We start from the raw sequence: 17,561 nt of genomic DNA, 5'->3' as shown, positions 1-17,561 counted from the left end.
TCTCCAGAGGAATTGTGTTCACCTTTGGCCTTTTGAACTAGGAGGAGTGTGGGGCAGACTGGTCAGGTTGGTGTCTGAGAAGGGGAGGGTGTCTGGGTTCCAGCAGCACTCCCAGGGCTGCTGCTTTGGGGTGTGACACAGAACACAGCGATATTCCTGCTGTGCAGATGTGGCAGGGAGTGGAACAGCAAGTGCCAAAGCTGGGTTTTGCTCCCTAAATCCCAGGACAGCTGGATTTAAGTTCCATCAGCCAGAGGAGGGAATGAGCCCTGGTGCAGGTCTCGCTGTTTCTCTGCCATCATTTGCATGGTGTGATTCTCCCTTGAGCAGAGAGGGCAGAAAATGAGGCAGGAGGGGAAGCTCATTTTGTTTCTGTGAACCCTGGGCTTGGGGCAGCTGCAGAGCACTTTGGGTTCAAATAATCCTGCCCAAATTGCCATCCCACTGTGGAAAGTAGTTAAAAAAAGATGCTTCTGAGAAACTGATTCTCAAGTTTCTTTCAACATTGGTGCCTGAGTACAAGGGGTGGGAAAAAATGCATTTGCTTTGACCTGACAGGTGGGTTACGTGTTTTCCTCTGCTAATTTGTTCCTTGGTGCTCACCAAGCAATTTGGTGCTTTTCAAGCTGCTGCTTTCAGGCTTGCTCTTCTGCAGCACTCTATGAATCCCACAATCTTCTCCTTGGTCCTTTCTTTTCCTTGGCTGCTGTGTTTTGGGAGTGGTGTCAGGGAGTGGGAGGCACAGGCTGTTTGTTTCATGCATGGGGATGGAAGCATGTGCCTGCTCCCAGGGCTCCTTTCTCAGCCTGCTTCGTGTGGCACATGGAGAATTGCTGTCCAGATTGCTTGTTCTGATCACAGAACTCTTATTTTGTGTTTGGGACCCAAGCTATCCAAGGAAAAGCCCTTGCAGGACAGTGGCAGGATGCGTGGAGCTCAGGGTCTGGGTTCTTAAAGTCTCTGCTGATGTATTTTGTTTTCTGTGAAGGCCTTTCAAGCATGCTCAACTATCCCTAAATTCAGTCCATGCCCTTGGTCTGGATAGGAAAACAAAAAAAGTGCTTGGCAGAAATGGGGTGCTGTAGTAGAACATTGAAAGGCAGTGTGTAGCTTTCCCCTTGGCCTTTTCCATGTTATTGGATGTTACATCACAGTGACATGAGGTAGGATCCCTGCCTATGAAAGAGGCAGGGCTGAATTTGGAATTTTTTTCCCTCTGAGAACATCTTACCACTGAGAGGCTGTTTCATTTGTTTTTCCCTGCACACTGATGCTTCTGCTTGAAGCTTCATTTGGAGCTACCCAGAACAACATAATTCAGCAAGAATTTTTAATCCACCCCAGCACCTCTCCTGCAAGGGCTCGGGCACACACATCCTGTCACTGTCAGCCACCTCAGGAAGATGCCAATTGCTCTCCAGCTGTTTTGCTCCACCTGGGCACCAGATCCAGCTGCAGATGTCCCCCTCCCTTGGCAGGGTGAGGATGTGGAGAGAGTGAGCAGCTAAGGAAGGGGCTGTGAGGTCCCTTGCTGCCTTTGGGTCAGACATGTGGCTTTGTGAGGAGAAACACCCAGGAGTGCCGAGCTCACCCTGGGTCAGGGGTGGCTCCGTGTGGTGGAAAAATCTCTCCTCCAACCCGAGCTTCCAAAAAAGGCTCAGAAATCTGTTCAGTCTCAAGGCAGTTTATTGCAAGTTATCGAAAAGATTTTCTCCTTGGGCTGCTGTGGTTTGCTCACAGCTCAGGCAGAGGCACACACACACCCTGACATCCTCTCTGACTCTGACTGCTTCTTCTCTCCCCGCCCAGGGCTGCTGCTGTCTTTTATATGGGACATTATGTGTTACATGGTTACAGTTTTCCCCAATGCCTATCACCTATATTAAATGGTGCTTTTCTATCTTTTATATGGAACATTACGTGTTACATGTTTACAGTTTTCCCCAATGCCTATTACCTATATTAAATGGTGCTTTTCTATCTTTTATATGGTACATTACGTGTTACATGTTTACAGTTTTTCCCCATGCCTATTACCTATATTAAATGGTGCTTTTCTATCTTTTATATGGAACATTACGTGTTACATGTTTACAGTTTTCCCCAATGCCTATTACCTATATTAAATGGTGCTTTTCTATCTTTTATATGGTACATTACGTGTTACATGTTTGCAGTTTTCCCCAATGCCTATTACCTATATTAAATGGTGATTTTCTACTCTAAACCAATCTGTGAGTGCCAACATCACCAAGAACATGGAGGTGAGGAAGGAGAAAGAGAGAGGACAGGACAGGCCCAAATCCCAAATCCATCTTAAAACCTCTGACCCCCATGTACAAAACCAAAACCCCCCTGTACATCACTCAAAAATTCTTCCCTTTACTTCGTGACTACTTCTACTCTAATATCTAAACTTTTGTGACTTCTTGTTCTTCCTGCAAGGTTGGTAAATCATTCCATGGCTCAAACCCAAAATCACAGCTGTTTCCAGCTGCCTGCCAGGGTCTCAAATGCTTCTGACCTGGACCCGGAACATCCAAAAATGTCTGAGGGACATTTTGAGTTCCGACACTGGAGCAGTGGGACGGGTTCTGCAGACACCAAGTGAGTGTCTGGGTGCTGAGTGCCACACTGCAGGCCCTGCAGGTGCTCCCATGGAGCTAGGAAGTGTCTGAGCCCCTGTTTTTGGAGAGAGGAGTGTGGCCTCAGAGCTACTGGCAGGTGACATGGTTCAGCTGCCACGTCCAGCTGTGCTGCTCAGAGCAGAAGCTGAAGAGAGTTGTTGATTTTTTCCTTCTGCAAGCTTGAGTTTTTCCTTCCTTTCTCAGTGTCTGCTGTGTTGGGTGTGCCAAGGAGGGCTGGGTTCCTCACAAAGGGTTTCAGGGGTTGGTGGCAATTCTGATTTTTCTGAAGGTGTATGGAAGTGTGCTATCAAATCAGCTCTTTTCTCTCCTGAAAAGCTTTCCATCTATGACCACCCACGTGTCTATGTGTTTTAATCATGTAGCCAGAGGCACTAAAGTTTTTACTCTCTAAGCCAAAACCTGCTTGCTTGGTGTCTGTGAGAAGTGGCATTTGTGCTGGAGAGCTGCAGTATATTCTGTTATTCCTTTTAATTCTGTTGTATGACTGTGTATCATGTACTGTATGCTATATTCCTAATGAAATGCTTTTGAAATTTGTATTAAGGATGAGGAGTTGGGTCTGTTCACTACAAAATCTTGTGAGGTCTGGAGGACTGGGGCGGTGGCTGCTCTCAGCAAAGGTTATTTATATATTTGCATCATGTCAGACTGCCCTCAGCCCTGGGCAGGAAACCTCTGGGACCGTGCTGTGGGTGAGAATTGGGGCTGTGTTTAACACTGAGCCAGGTCAGGTCAATATTTACCTATAGGTGTGGGGTGTGGGCCCCCACACTGAGCTGGAACAGGATCAGGGTGACAGATGCTGCGTTTTGTTGCATCTTGAGATTTTTATGTGCCCTCTTGAGACTTCTCCCAGGACGTGGCTGCGGCGGAAGGTGATGCTGCAGGTCAGCCTGCACCTCCCGTGGGCATTGCTGGCCTCTGTCTGCCTGCTGTGCCATCAGACCATGGCAATTGGCTGCTGTCACTGTCACTGCCACCCCTCCTGGGGCTGTGCCCTCCTGGCAGCCCTTGCCAGCCCCACACAGGAGCTCCAGGGGTGCCTCTGTGCTGTGTTGGGAGCGTTTGCTGAGAATGTTCCTCATCCCTGGGAGTATCCTTTTGTTCCTGGGTGGCCAGACAGAGCTTTTGGGCCTGTCAGCCTCAGATGGATTACAGAAGTCGCTGAAAGGGAGCAGGACAGGGAGGATGGTCAGAGGGGGGCTGTCACACCACACCTGGCAGTCTGTGCTGTGTGCTGGAGGTTGGTGTGACTTGCACCGCGGGGAATGAATGTCCCCTTCCCAATTCAGTCCAACAGATCCCAAGGCCTCTTAGAGGAATGTTTTCTTTTATTTTAGAGGAATATTTTATCTTAGAGGAATATTTTGTTCTTTACTTCCCTGTGTGATAATCTATTCTCCGAATTGCTATGAGAAATTCATTTTTCCTGGAGAGAACCCCATGGCAGAGACAGCTTGCAGAGAAGCCCGGAGCCACATTTGGGGAAGAGAGCGCCGAGAGCTGTGCCCTCCTGTGCTCTGGGAGCAAGGCACTGTGCCAAATCCTATTTCCCAGTGCTTCCACCTGGAGAAGCAGGGAGCAGGTATGTGTTTCCAGGAGCTCTGGCTGGGCTGCGAGCAGCAGGAGATGGGGACGGTTCCATTTATTCCCACCCGTGGCTGTATCCCGAGCGCCACTCTTTGACCGCTCTTTTGGCCATTCTCTGGCCCCTCTTTGGCCGCTCCGTGGCCCCTCTTTGGCCGCTCTTTGGCCCCTCTTTTGGCCCCTCTTTGGCCCCTCTTTGGCCCCTCTTTGGCCCCTCTTTGGCCGCTCTTGGGCCGCTCTTGGGCCGCTCTTGGGCCGCTCTTGGGCCGCTCTTTGGCCGCTCTTTGGCCCCTCTTTGGCCGCTCTTGGGCCGCTCTTGGGCCGCTCTTGGGCCGCTCTTGGGCCGCTCTTGGGCCGCTCTTTGGCCCCTCTTTGGCCGCTCTTTGGCCGCTCTTGGGCCGCTCTTGGGCCGCTCTTGGGCCGCTCTTGGGCCGCTCTTTGGCCGCTCTTTGGCCCCTCTTTGGCCCCTCTTTGGCCGCTCCGTGGCCCCTCTTTGGCCGCTCTTTGGCCGCTCTTTGGCCCCTCTTTGGCCCCTCTTTTGGCCACTCTTTGGCCACTCTTGTGGCCACTCTTGTGGCCACTCTGGCCACTCCTTGGCCGCTCGGACCGGCCCGCAGCGGGCGCGCCTCACTGCTGCCGTCTGCCGGCCGCACTGCGCTACTGCAGCAGGAGCGACCCATGCGCACTGCCCCGAGGGGCGCGGCGGGGACACCTGCAGGCCGCCATGCGGTACTGCATCGGCGCAGCGCGCATGCGCACTGGGGCGCGGCGTGACAGGTGGCCGCTGAAGGCGACGCGGAGCATGCGCAGTAGAGGGCAGGCGCCTTGCAGCACGCGTGCCTAAGGGCGGGATAGCGCTGCGGCGGCGCGCATGCGCGGTGGCGTCCCCGCGCGGAGTGCTGCCGCCGTGCGGGGAGCGGGCGGTAGTGCAGGGCAGGGGAGGCGGCGGGTCCCGGTGCCGGTTCTGGTCCCGGTGCCGGTTCTGGTCCCGGTGCCGGTGCCGGTGCCGAGGGACGCGGGCCCCGAGCGCCGAGCTGCCGTGCCCGGGAGCACCGGGGGACCGGCGGGCGCGGGGCCCGGCCGCGCTGAGACAATCCAGGAGCGCAGCGGTTGCGGCGGAGCAGCCGCGCGGAAGGTGAGCGGGGAGCGGCCGGCCTGGGAGCAGCCCTGGGGAGGGGAGCCGAGTGTATGAGGCTTGCTGCTGTGAGCAGGCAGTAACTCCCATGGATGTTACAACTGTTCAAAATGCCAATCGCTTGTTTTTAGGTTTTTTAAATAATAATTAAATGGTTATAAAAATAGTAATGCAATTAGAGTAATAAAATTTTAGAGTTAGGACAATTACGAGACAATAAAAAGCAAAGAATTACGGATATCCGGATGTTTTCGGGCACTACGCTGCCAAAAACATGCCTTGCAAACAAAGGAATAACCCTTAAAAGCAATAGCCTGTTGCATATTAATATATCTCATACATGATTCATAAATTCCTTGAAATTACAAATTTTTCTGGTTTCTGTCAAGTTCTTCCGCATCATCCTGGTGGTTCCATAAAGATGGAGAGAAGGTGGAAGGATGTTTGTCTTTTCCAATAAAGAGGCTGTAACTCTTTATGTGCCCTGTCGCTGTTATCTCCATGCGAAGAGCTTCTTGATTATCTCATCTTTCTTGAGCTAGTTCAAAAGTATCTTATAATCGCACAGTTCCTATTTTACCATTGTGTTATAGCCTAGAAATATATTTAGCACACTACTTAAGAGAATTAACACAGCATAACTTTCTAACATTACACATATGTAATATTTGCGAAAAGCCAATCATCAAATATACATCAGAGAAATCTGATATTGGCACTGCAGCTTTGTGCCAGCATGTCCCGGGTGTTGGTTCTGGGAAAAGGGGAGCAAGGGCTGAGGGGCACCGGGACTGGGTGTTTGGTGCAAATGAGCAGCTGGGCCTTCCCTTAGGCTGTGCTGGGTACGGATTGGTGTCCTGCCCGGCCTCAGTCTGTGCAGCAGCTGCACACTGGGCAGGTTTGGGGCCAGCCTCTTCATCCTTTGTCCCTGTTTGTCTCCTTGCAGAGGAGAGGAGTGTGTGCCAGCCCTGGCATTCCTCAGCGTCGGTCGCTTTAGGTTGCTCTGCACGTGCAGTGGAAGATTTACCTTTGGAGAAACTGCTGTTGTATTGTAGATCTGCAGAAGTGTTGAGTCTCTAAGAGTGCTTTGAGGGTTTGACAAAGCAGAACAGAGACTGGACAAATCGGCTCCAGCAGGCTGAGGACCATCTCCTTTGATTTACAGAACACTTAATCCAATAGTGTTTCAAACCTGTGGCAATGATTCAAAGTAACAGTTGGACTTTTTCTTCTCAAGGTCACTGGGAAGCATGGGACACGAACTGAACCATAACTTCTTGCAAGCCCTGTCAGGAAGAGGAGCAGCAAATTATGCTGGAAGAGTTCCTGTAAGTACCTGTGAGATGATGATCTACAGTTTTAAAATGCATCTGGAAAGGAAACCACATTATTTGGAAGGAAAACGTCAGATGGAAGTCATGAGAAAGATGATTTGAGGCGAGATTTCTAGATGGCCAGAAATATGTTGATGTTGGGCTTTTTTACATGAGCAAAGCATCTGGAAACACTCCAGGACGGCGATGGGAGGTTAGTGAGGAGCTGAGGACACGCTTGGGGTCGCTGCTGCCCTGCCTCGTCTGCTGCTCCCACACTCCCAGCTGGTTGTCTCAGGATGGTTTGGCTCAAGTTAAAATTGCTGCTTTCTGCAGAGCTGCATGAATATTCTTCAGTTCCTAGGGAGTATTGTCCTTTGTTCTTGGCTTTTCAAGGGCTTCTGTTTTGCTCCAGGGAGAGCATCCTGGTCTTGGTGTTCAGCCAGAATACTGCCTCTGGTCCCTTTTTGAAGGAGAGAGCAGAGCTTGGATGTCTCTCTCCTAGATGGCCTTGGTGCTAAAGACAGGTCCTGCAGGGGCCTGCAAAGGCACGGCTGGGTGCTCTGCAAGGCAGCAGTGGCTTTGGCTGGGACACAGAGAGAGTGTGCCCTGCTGATCTACTTCATCTCCTTTGGCTCTCTGCTTGAAATCAAAGTGTCATTCCCCTCTATCCCCTCCATAATTCTGTGGGCATTATGTGTTCTGTTATGGCTGGTTAGTGGGCAGAGGAAATGCTGCCTCAAGCGTGGGTCCACAGCAGAGCTTACAACAAGTCCTTGTAGGCAAGACAGAGAGAGGCTTACTTCAAAAACTCCTCAAAGGAGAAGGTGAACTATTTCTGAGGCTTCCACCTAATTCACTGGGATCTTTTCCTGTCACTGGAGGCAGCGCTGAGGCAGTGGCCCCCCAGCATCCCAGCTGCTGGAAAAATAAGCTTAGTAGGCCCTGGAAAAATAAGCACCCTAAGCACATGGAGAACTCATATTTGATAGAACTGCACTGTGTAGCTAGTACATGATAATTGATATAATTGTTAGATGTGATGATTGTTTAGTAATTAAATATAATTACTGTTTAATCATAAGAATAATCATGAGAAACTGTGGTCAGTGACCTATGAAAGATCACGAGAAACTCATGTCAATGTATACAATAGAACAATTTAAGTTTAATAATTAATATGTGAGTTATGTAATGATAGAAAATAGGTTCAGCTCGAAAGCCATGTTGGAGTCAGATTTGGGTCTGTACCCCTGATTCCCAGAGCTCTCAACAAAAGCACCTGCATGGAATCATATCCTGTGATTCTGTGTTTCTGAACGCTAACATTCATGCAGGTTTTAGCGTCAGGCTGTTGTCCTGAGCTCTGCCTTGTCTTAGCTTTTGCAACGTGTGCTTTTCTTGAGCGGTGCCTTTGCCCCGACAATTCTGTGCTCTGCAGTCACACCTGATCGTACTTAACTTGTGTTTCCCCCTGCCTTCTTATCCGTGCCCTTTCCCCGCTGCTTCACTGCTCTGTACACCTTCACACTTTCAGCTCTGTGCTTTTCTAGACTCTTAGTGAAAATAAATTAATGAATACGGGAACTAGAGGCTTTTCGGGGGGGTGGGGGTTAGCTTGCCCTCAGGAGCCAAAAACTCCTTAAGCGTCACTTTGCCCGTGTGCGTTGCGAGCAGTAGGGCCGAGAGCACGGAGCTCGCCCTGTTATTTGCATAACTCGCGTAGAATGCGGTTAGAAGCCGCGAGGTTCGGCACAAGCCGGTTTTCAAAAGTAATTTTTTAAAAAGCGTTCCAAGCGCTGGGAGCGACCCTCACAAGCGCGGAGCTGCGGGCCGGGCGGGGGGCGGGGCCGTGGCGCTCTGCTCCAATCAGCGCGGCGGGCGGCGGCGGCAGCGGCCAATGGCGAGGCAGGGCGGCAAACTCGGGCGCGGCGGCGGGAGGCGCGCGGCCCTGCCGGGCGGGCAATGGCGCCCGTGAGGCGGCCGCGCTCCGGGCCGGCGGCGGCAGCGGCGCTGCGGCCGGCTCGGGTGGGGCCGTGAGGCCCCGCGGGCTCTGGGCCTGGTGGTGGCTGGGTGGAGCAGCGCCCGGGAGTTGGTTTGTGCGGGTGTTGTCCGAGGAATAGCGTGTTACGGCTGCCCGGGTGTCGGTGGGTTTAGTGGAAATGGGGTGTTCCTGTGTGTGTGTGAAATAAGCCCTCAGAGTGCTCTGGGTGCGTTACGGAAAACGCGCAGTGGTAAAAGTGGCTTGTGGAGAGGCAGCTGCTGTGTCGCAGGTTTGTGCAAGCGCTGAGTCTCAGCGAGCGGCTGCAGGTTTGTACAAGCAGAGCTGGGTGAGCCTGAGGACTGTCCTAACCCTAACCATTAACCCAGCAGTGAGCACAAAACCCCTGTAAAACCCCTTCTGAGTTGTCCTTTTTTTTTTTTCCCTAGGTCACTGGGAAGCATGGGACAAGACCTGAATGATAACTTCTCGCAAGCCCTAACAGGGAGAGGAGCAGCAAATTGCGCTGGAAGAGTTCCCATGAGCACCTGTGTGATGATGATAAAGGTAACAGCTCCAAAATCTGGATAATCGTGATATTTTGATGGAAAGCCTCAGCTGGAACACATTAGAAAGATTATTTGATGAGAGATTTCTTGACAGTGAGAAATATGTTGATGTTAGGGGTTTTTTTTTGTATAACTGCTGCTTGAAATACAAGTGTTATTCCCCCCCATCCCTTCCCTTCTTCCAGGGTTATTTTTCATTCTGACTGGCTAACGGGCAGAGGAAATGCTACCTCAAATGCAGTTCCACAGCAGACGTGAGCAAGGTTTTGCATGAGCTTCAAACGGGTCATTTTCTGCTGCCTGGCAAATGTCCAGGGAGCTGTTCTCCGTGGGATATTCAGGGAGAAATGTGACACAAAAGGTTAAATCTGTGCCTGAGCTCAGAGAAAATGGGACTGTGCTTGGGATGGTTTAGCCTTGGAAAGGGAAGCATTCCTCGGCTTACTGCACATAATGTTAGAAAAAAGGTAAAATAGCCACTGGTAGCTGTGGCCCGTGACTCCCTCGTCTCCCTCTCTGGCCAGAGCTTTCTCATCTCCTTGGAAAGGAGCTGCAGTTTCCTCCTTCTCCAGCCGGGGTCATTCCAGAGCCATTCCAGCCTGGGAGGGCTCTCAGTGCATGCCAGAGATGGTTCTGCCTGTACCGCAGGGCAGCACGATTTTACTTTTATAGCCTGAAAAGCTCTTCTTCTAGAACCTGTAGTAATTCTAAAGGTTTCCGGGGTAGTTTCTTCCCGTTTTTAAATTTTTTTCTGCTGCTCTGGTGCACGTCCATGATCTGTGGTGTTCCCTGCTATTGGTCTGTGTGTCTTCTTAGTGCTGTCATGGAGATGGTCCAAACTCTGGTTCTCCTGCAACTTGCTGGCTTACAGGAAACCCCAAAATGTTTTCTTGAAACACTTCAATATGGAAAGGAATTTCAGCTGGTGGGTCAGAAGTTACTGTTGGCTGCTATCACAGAGACACACAGAAGGCATTTCTGGTTTTCTCTGTTGTGTACCTACAGAGCCAACAGATAGCAGGTGTTCCCTGTGGAACTGTGGGGTTTTTAACCTGGCCAGTGCCCTCTGTATCAGCAGCAGGGCTGTACAGCTTTAGAGGCTGTGTCTGGACCCATAGCAACTGACCTCTGCCAGAGGATGAATTTCTGTTGTCTTTTCTGGATGTATAGCCAGCCTATCCTTGCATAGGAAACTCAACCCCAACAGCACTAGCTGAGGTTCCTGTTTCCTCCCCTTTACTTACACACCCCCATGTGGCAGGCTGTTGTGGGAGGGTCGTTCCCTCAAGTGAGCCTGCAGGAAGCCTTGTCTACACTTGCTTGGTGACCCAGACCTGATCGGGAGCAGCGTGTGTGAGGAATGAGCTGTAGGAGGTGGAATTCACCCGGAAGCCAGTGCCGGTGTCGTGGCCAGAAGAACTTTGGCAGGCAGGCAGACAGGTCCTGACTTCTTTACACAGGTGTATGTTTACCCTGTCTAGCCCTAACCTCTCCTCTGGTATGCATTAAACATCACTTGTTTATTCAGGGTGATAAAGGGCCCTGTGGATGTGAGCCCTGGTGTTGACAAAAGCCTTGGGAAATTATGCAACAGTTGGGAACTCCTTCTTTATGTCCCAGAGCGAGTCTCTCAGTGACTGTGCTGATCTCTTGAGGGGGGCTTGCTGTGACAGGCCAGAGAGGAACACTCCAGCCTCACTGATGTGTCTGAGGACCCTGTAAGCTTGGATGTGGCTTCCATGGCGATTGGAGCAAGATCTAGCTGTGGTTCTGTGGGCAGCAGTGCAGCCATCAAAAGAGTTTAGGCACTTCAAATAATTAGGTGGAATCTGTTGGTGGAAATTAGAGAACTTAGAAGATGAGGATTTGTCCTTTCTCTGCTTTTCCACTGATTGGGGATGTGAAGGGATGGGAGGGGAGGGAAGGTTTCCACTATAAAACCAAACCACAAAGCATATAAAAACCCCTAATTCCAGTGTTGGTGTTCTCAGCTGTGTGAGAAAGACAACCAGATCATCAGATGAAATCCATACCTGAGAGAATGGAACTTGCTGGATTTTTCCTGCCCCTGAGTGTTGGCTGTGAAGGCAGTTGGGTGATCCTTTTGGGTTTCAAGCGTGTGTTCCTGAGGCTGGGCAAAAGCACTGGTAGCACTTGTTCCCCTAAAGCCTCCCACAGCAGCCACAGTGGATGGCTCAAAAAAGATTTCCAGAGGACCCATTTCACATGCGGAAAATTGCTGAGGATGGTGTTGGATCTGACCAACAGTGTCCTCCTGTGTTTTCTTTCCCCTGTACTGTTTGCCAATATCCCTGAAGGGTTCCCAATCAAGGAAAGGAAGATATTGTAGAAATATTTATTTCTTTTAAATGAAGCCATCTTTGTCTGTTTAATGAATTGCTATGGAAATGGTGTGAGTCATGCAGGGAATCATAACCCTATTTTCAAATACTTCTGCCCTTGCAGTACAAAATAGCTGTCAGGTTCCATGTCACTGGGCAGTGTAGTGTGGAATAGACTGCCTTTCCTCAGATGTCAGATGGCAGTTTCATATCTGGAAGGCTCAGTGTGCGTTTCTTCCCAGGGCAGTAGGGGGATAGGTAGGTCTCCTTGTGGAGATTGCCTGTGAAGGTGACAAGTGGAACGTTTTATCTCCAGACACCTTAGGTGTGATGCTGTGCCTCCCACATCATGCTGCACCTTTGAGAACAGGTGTGGTGGAGCATAAAAGCACTTGTGAGTGCTCAGAAATGGGGCCTCTGGATCTAGAGTCCTCTGGACCCCAAAACAAGCTGTGGGAAAGCTGGCTGTCCCTTTATGGTGCACACGGGTTTCTGTTATTTCACTTACAGGATCGTGAAGCAGAAAAGGGAAAACCATCAGGAAGGGAATAGGAAAGAGAATGTTGTTTCAAATGGTAGGACAGGCTAAGGTAGCTCTGAAGTTCATTGCAGCTTTGTGCTTATTAGCTGTTACTTACAAAGGACCAATGAGCATAATTATTGCTTCCCTCCCTTCTCGAGATCCATATCTTTAAGTCTTAATTGTGGTAGCACGGACAAATCATTCCCATTCAATAGCAGTGCATGACCTGTGGATGGTTTTAAATGCCTAAAAATGGCATGATTTCCTGTAGTGCACATTCGTCAGGACCAGGCTGCTGGCTGTGACTCCGTGTGGAAAAGCCTGTGGACAACAAGGAGAAATGCAGAGCATCTTTTATATCTTCATTCTTTGCTGTAAATCATCCAAGTACAGGTGAATCATGAAGTGCAGGTTAAGAGAGCTGAGTCTATTTCATGGAGTTCATGAGTTGTACCATTTCAGTGGCATGACAGCTGTAAATAACAGCTAGGTACTTGTGTTGTGGGGCAAAAGAAAAGCTACCTGTCTTTCCTGCCCAGAAGAATTTTGATCAATTCCATTAACCTGGGAAATAGAAGCCAAGTCTAAAAATCGTAGAATGGAATCATGGAATAGGCAGGATTGGAGAAGGCCTTTAAAAGTCATGAGTCCTTGCACTCTGCCATGAGCAGGGATACCTTTCTTGGATGTGTTTCTGAATTGTTACTCTTTCCTGTCCATGATTACAAGAGAGAAATCCCAGTGTTTGAGGTGGGTGTTGTTCATTCCCCCTTCAAATTTGGTTTGCAAGAATGATTAATTGTATCTATTTGCAGCACTAAAAGTGCTGGTGGATTTGGAGCGGAGCTGTGTGCAGGTTTGGGTTGATAAAAGAGATTTTGGTGGCCATAAGGCACATACTTGCTTTCCAAAATAAGCCAGGGGGGTTACAATGGAATTTGGGGTAGCTCAGTGGAATTGAGCTCAATTCCCAAGGACTTTAGAGTGTATGGAAGGTGGGGCCACATTTGGGCTATGAGAGGGCATAAAGCAAACCCCAGATATTTCAGACCTCCAAAGGCATTAGAAAGATGAATTCTGAGAGTCCAGTAGATGACACGTTACATCAGGGACTGCAGGCTGGCCTGGGGAAGAGAGCCGAGATGTTGTGGGAAGTGACTGCGTTCCATAGGATTTCACTGGAGTGCAGCAGCCGTGGGCACCCCCCCGGAGCAGAGGGCCTTTCCCTCGGGGACAGTCCTGTCACCCCACAGCACCTGTGCACCTGTGAGCTCCCGTTTTTAGCGCACAGAACAAAGGGAATGCTTTGCCAGGTGCAGCTCACACCTGCGCCGGCAGTCAGAAATGTGCTCCGGGTTCACATGGGAGCGCTGGGAGGGGGCAGGTCCAGAGCTGGGCTCCAGCCAGGAGCCTCTGGGAGCTGTGTGGGGTCAGCTCCTTGCCTTCTCCCTCTGCCCCTGCCAGCCCGTGGGGCACAGGTGTCTGGAGACTGCCCAGAGGTTCCTGTAGCCCCCTGTGAGCCTGGAATGGGGCAGCTGGTGGCACAGGGAGGGACCGGGTCAAGCCCGTGCTTCTGGGATGATGCACAGCACACACGCAGCACTCAGTTTGGAAAGGTTTGCTGTAAGGACCAGAGGTACCAAGGTGAAGAGCAGAACACGGGGAACCTGGTTGGAATGTCTATGGACACTTCCTAATCATCCTTTCAGGCAGTTCCTGGAAATTTGTATTTGCAAGGTATTTTGAGAGAGAATAGGTAGCATCCATACCTATGAGGTAATTGCCAGCTGCTATGTGGTAGTTGCACGTGGAAAGTGAGCCAGGGGAGATGAAGCACTGGCACTCCTAAACTGAAAAGGAAACAGATACCCTGTAGCTCTGAAGTAAACCAGAAGCCTGATCTCATAATCACAGTGTTAATTTTCATGTAGGAATGCATTTGTTCCATTCCCCACAAGTTAGATAATGTCATATCACAAATGTGATAATGAACATTTTCATACTTGTAATAATCTATTCTAATAAACACTGTTATGTGTAGCTAACCAAAGCAGAGCAGCATTAATAAGGTTTGCAATACTCTATGCAGATAAGTAGAAAAACAAAGCAGGAAAAAAAGTAAAAAGTATCTTTTAGAAATAGTAATTTCCTCCTGAAGTCAGAAGAGAAGCTACAGTGCAAGCCTAGCAGAGACACGTGAATAGACACAGTGCTGTGAACTGGTGTCAGGGGACCTGCACACCTGGAGGAGAGGGGCTGCTGGGCTTCCTGGTCAGCCTATAATCATTTGTGGTGGGGGGTTTCAGCCCTTTCGTGTATTTTTATAATTTTTATTTGAGCTCTCAGATGAGCCAATGTACTCAAAGGACTGTGGGTGACTATTTCTTCCCTGTGCATGAAGTCTGTAACACCTATCTCAGAGTGTGTCTAAACACTTGGTAGGTTTCTAATCCATCCCTTCACTGTGAGCAAAGCAATGCTGTTGAATCAGTTTGCATTTTGGTTGGTGGGGAGAATTCTCATTCTTAGAGGAACTTGGTGTAGATTCTGCCTGTCTCAGCTAAACTGTAGTAATGTGGGTTATTGCTCAGACTAATCACTAAAAAGGTGAAAAAGAAATGAGGTCAAAATGGTCTGTGTCAGGCTAGTCTGCTGCATCTGAAAAGGGACAAAGCAAGGGAAGTTCTCTGGTCTCTGGAGAGATGTCTGCCTATGTCCAGCCTCTTAAGTTTTCACTGTTGGATTGAACCCCAAAACCTTCCCAGCTCTAGGTGCTGGTAGAAAGGCTGAGCTGACTAAAATCTCAGCTGAATTGACCTTTTCATAGGGATTTAAATTGTATAGGAACCTTACCCGTCTGCTGTTCTTTCCTGGCTCTTCTTCTCTGGTCTTTGACTCTTGTAAATATGTAAGTTTCTTAATTGCTGGGGCCAGGAGCGTCCATGGTGCCTGCTGCCGCTTTGCCCACACGCTTGTGCCGAGTGATCACCCTGGGATGTGCCAAAGGGCCGTTCCTGACCAGCCAGCTCAGAGCTCCTGACTGGGTGTCCTGTGCAGATGCAGCAATCCCAGTGTTAGAACCAGGGGCCAGTTCTCTGGAATCATGTAGTAAGAAGTTAAACACTGCTGGGGAGTGTGCCTTGAATGGGCTGGGACCTCCTAGTGCTCATGTTCCTGGTTTGCATTGTTTGCATAAAAGGAGCTTCCATATCTAGGGGAGAACAAGCACCAGTGCCTCCTATGAATTTATCCAGCAGTTGGATCCAATAATTCAGGGTTGTCTGCCCAAAGTATGCTCAAGGAAATGCTCAGGTCATCTGTTAGCTGCCTTGTGGGAGCACTGGACAGCTGTTGTCAGCAAGAGCTGATCAGGAGGTGGCTCTGAAGTCTCTGAGAAGGGCATGTGGCAGAGGGGCATTTCCCAAAGCTGCTCACCCATCCCCACCGCCCTGGGCAGAGCACACTGGCGGGGAGGGGCACGTGCCCTTCAAGCTCAGCATGCCCCATTTCAGAGCAGCATGAGGCAAATCACCTCACCTTTCCAGCATGGAGAAAGCTCCGTGTTCCATCAGCTGCGAGGTCTACCACAGGTTTCGTTTTGCTGTCGTGTATCTTGTCTCAAGTGCCCGAGGCTGACCCATGGGATGCATTTCCAGCACTTGGTTTCCAAATGAGATGAGGTGTTGGAACGATACAGGCCAAGTTTGCACTCAGGAGATGTTCTACGGCCCTTCCTTGCTCTCCCCGAAGAGCTGCCCTTATAGAACACTCCTCACTTACAGTGACAGTGTGCAAACTTTAGTTGTTGTAATGATAATAATAATAAACAACCTGGGAGGGACTGCTTTGGATTTATGGCTGCATGTTGTGTTTTCGCAAAATAAAATGAACTAGGTGCTGCTGTCTAGCTAAAAATAGCTTTTCTAATAGCTATTGTATAGGCCTTGATTGTTAGCAGCAGAAGTCAAGTACAATATAAGACTTAAACTAGTATAAAATAAACCTTATAACTCAGGGTAGGTTTGCTGAGACTGGTGTATGTAAAAGACATTTTCTGGCCTCAGAATGACAGACTGTCTTCCATCATCCAGGACCCAGCTGGAAAAACTAACCCTTCCTTTGATTTAACTCCCAGGGATGTTGTTTTTCTTTTCAGCTTTTTCCCTCAGAATCTATCCATTAAATGTAGAGCAATGAAGTTTACTTTTTATGGAAAATATCTATGAACAATGGGGAAAGGATGAAACCTTAGTATGGCAAGAGAGCACTGGACATTCAATAAACAGTAACATTTTCCAAAGTGAGCTGAATGCCTCTGGTTTGAGTGGAGCAAAGCTTTGCACATTTCAGTGCAAATGCAGAGAGAAGTATGTCTCATGGTGAGTACGGACTGGTCTCTGTCCCGCTTCCTGGGGAGGGGATGTGCCTTAGGGAAGTTACCTGTTCTCTGGCTGCCCGTGGCCCTTATCTCCAGGAAAAATCCTGCTGTCCCTTTGAACAAGACTGATCCAGAGCATGAGATGATGAAAACTTGGTGTCTTGTAGAGCTGACGGCTTAAACCTTGCAAATGAGGAAGGGACTGGAGTGTAACAAGCGTTCTGCTGCAGTTGCTGGTAATTTTTCAAATAGCAAAGGGCAGGACATGTCCTAGCTGGACAGGGTTCTATCCAGGGTGGGCTTCTGCCCTCCTGGTGGGGTTGGCATTGGAGCAAACCTGGTTCTTGGGCAGGACATTGCAGCACAGGGTACTTGGGTGACGTCAGCCCGTGTTCTGGGGTCGCTTTGGTCGGTCAAAGTTCAGTTCCTGGCATTTCTCCCTTGTCTTCTGTAAGCTGAAGTTGGGTCTTGAAAGAAATGCACCCATTTCATCTTTCCATGTTGTTAGCTATTTGTCTGCCCTCCCTTTACAAAGGTGAGTGCTGTCTTTTCTGTTTGCTGTGGTGATGTCATTGCCTGATACTCTGGCCAATGGCTGTTCCTGAGCACTGATGCTGAGGACATGACAAATGAGCAATATCTCAGGCTTTGGAGTTTAGTATGTTGGGAGACACAATCAGGCATATTGATTCTTACATTTCCTTTCTAATTCAGAGCAAGTTGTTGGTTGTGGAATAATTCTGTATGTTCCTTAGAACAGTCACTTGTGCAGAACGTGAAAGCTAAGCAAACTTAAGAGGGAAATAACTGCAGCAGGGAGCAAAGATTTTCTGTTGGGTGATATGAATACTTAGCAGAGGAAATGGCAACTGCTCATTAGTTGAGCTAGTCCCACCTTGACTCAATTTCCCTTGAGCTGAGCTAGGAAGAAATGCACATCTGTAGAAGGCAGATCAAGACAGCAGTGAGGCATGGGAGGGCCCCTGCGAAGCAGACGTGGTGCTGCTGTGCCTGTGGTGGGTCATGCTCTGCGGGCTGCTCAGAACACCTGGTTCTGAGGTGGCTGCTGGCACTACCCTGGGGAC

General features: G+C 49.5%; 1 protein-coding gene across 4 annotated transcripts in view; it reads left to right on the top strand.

Annotated features, from left to right (window-relative positions):
• The first annotated feature begins 5,153 nt into the window (after positions 1-5,153).
• The window catches only part of BMP3 (bone morphogenetic protein 3), an 81,226-nt gene continuing 68,818 nt past the window's right edge, over positions 5,154-17,561 (top strand). Inside the window, exons 1-3 of one of the 4 annotated variants that reach the window (XM_085578430.1) lie at positions 5,154-5,370; positions 6,317-6,698; positions 9,114-9,231. In XM_085578430.1, the coding sequence (XP_085434556.1) occupies positions 6,682-6,698; positions 9,114-9,231 (135 nt within the window). In that variant the 5' untranslated portion in view covers positions 5,154-5,370; positions 6,317-6,681. The other 3 variants (XM_085578429.1, XM_085578431.1, XM_085578432.1) reach the window with 3 other exon arrangements.

This window comes from Lonchura striata, chromosome 4 (assembly GCF_050655825.1).
Source record: "Lonchura striata isolate lonStrDom1 chromosome 4, ASM5065582v1, whole genome shotgun sequence".
NCBI classification, from domain to species: domain Eukaryota; kingdom Metazoa; phylum Chordata; class Aves; order Passeriformes; family Estrildidae; genus Lonchura; species Lonchura striata.
Note: the sequence above shows the minus strand (reverse complement) of the source record. Positions and strands in the feature narration are given on the sequence as shown.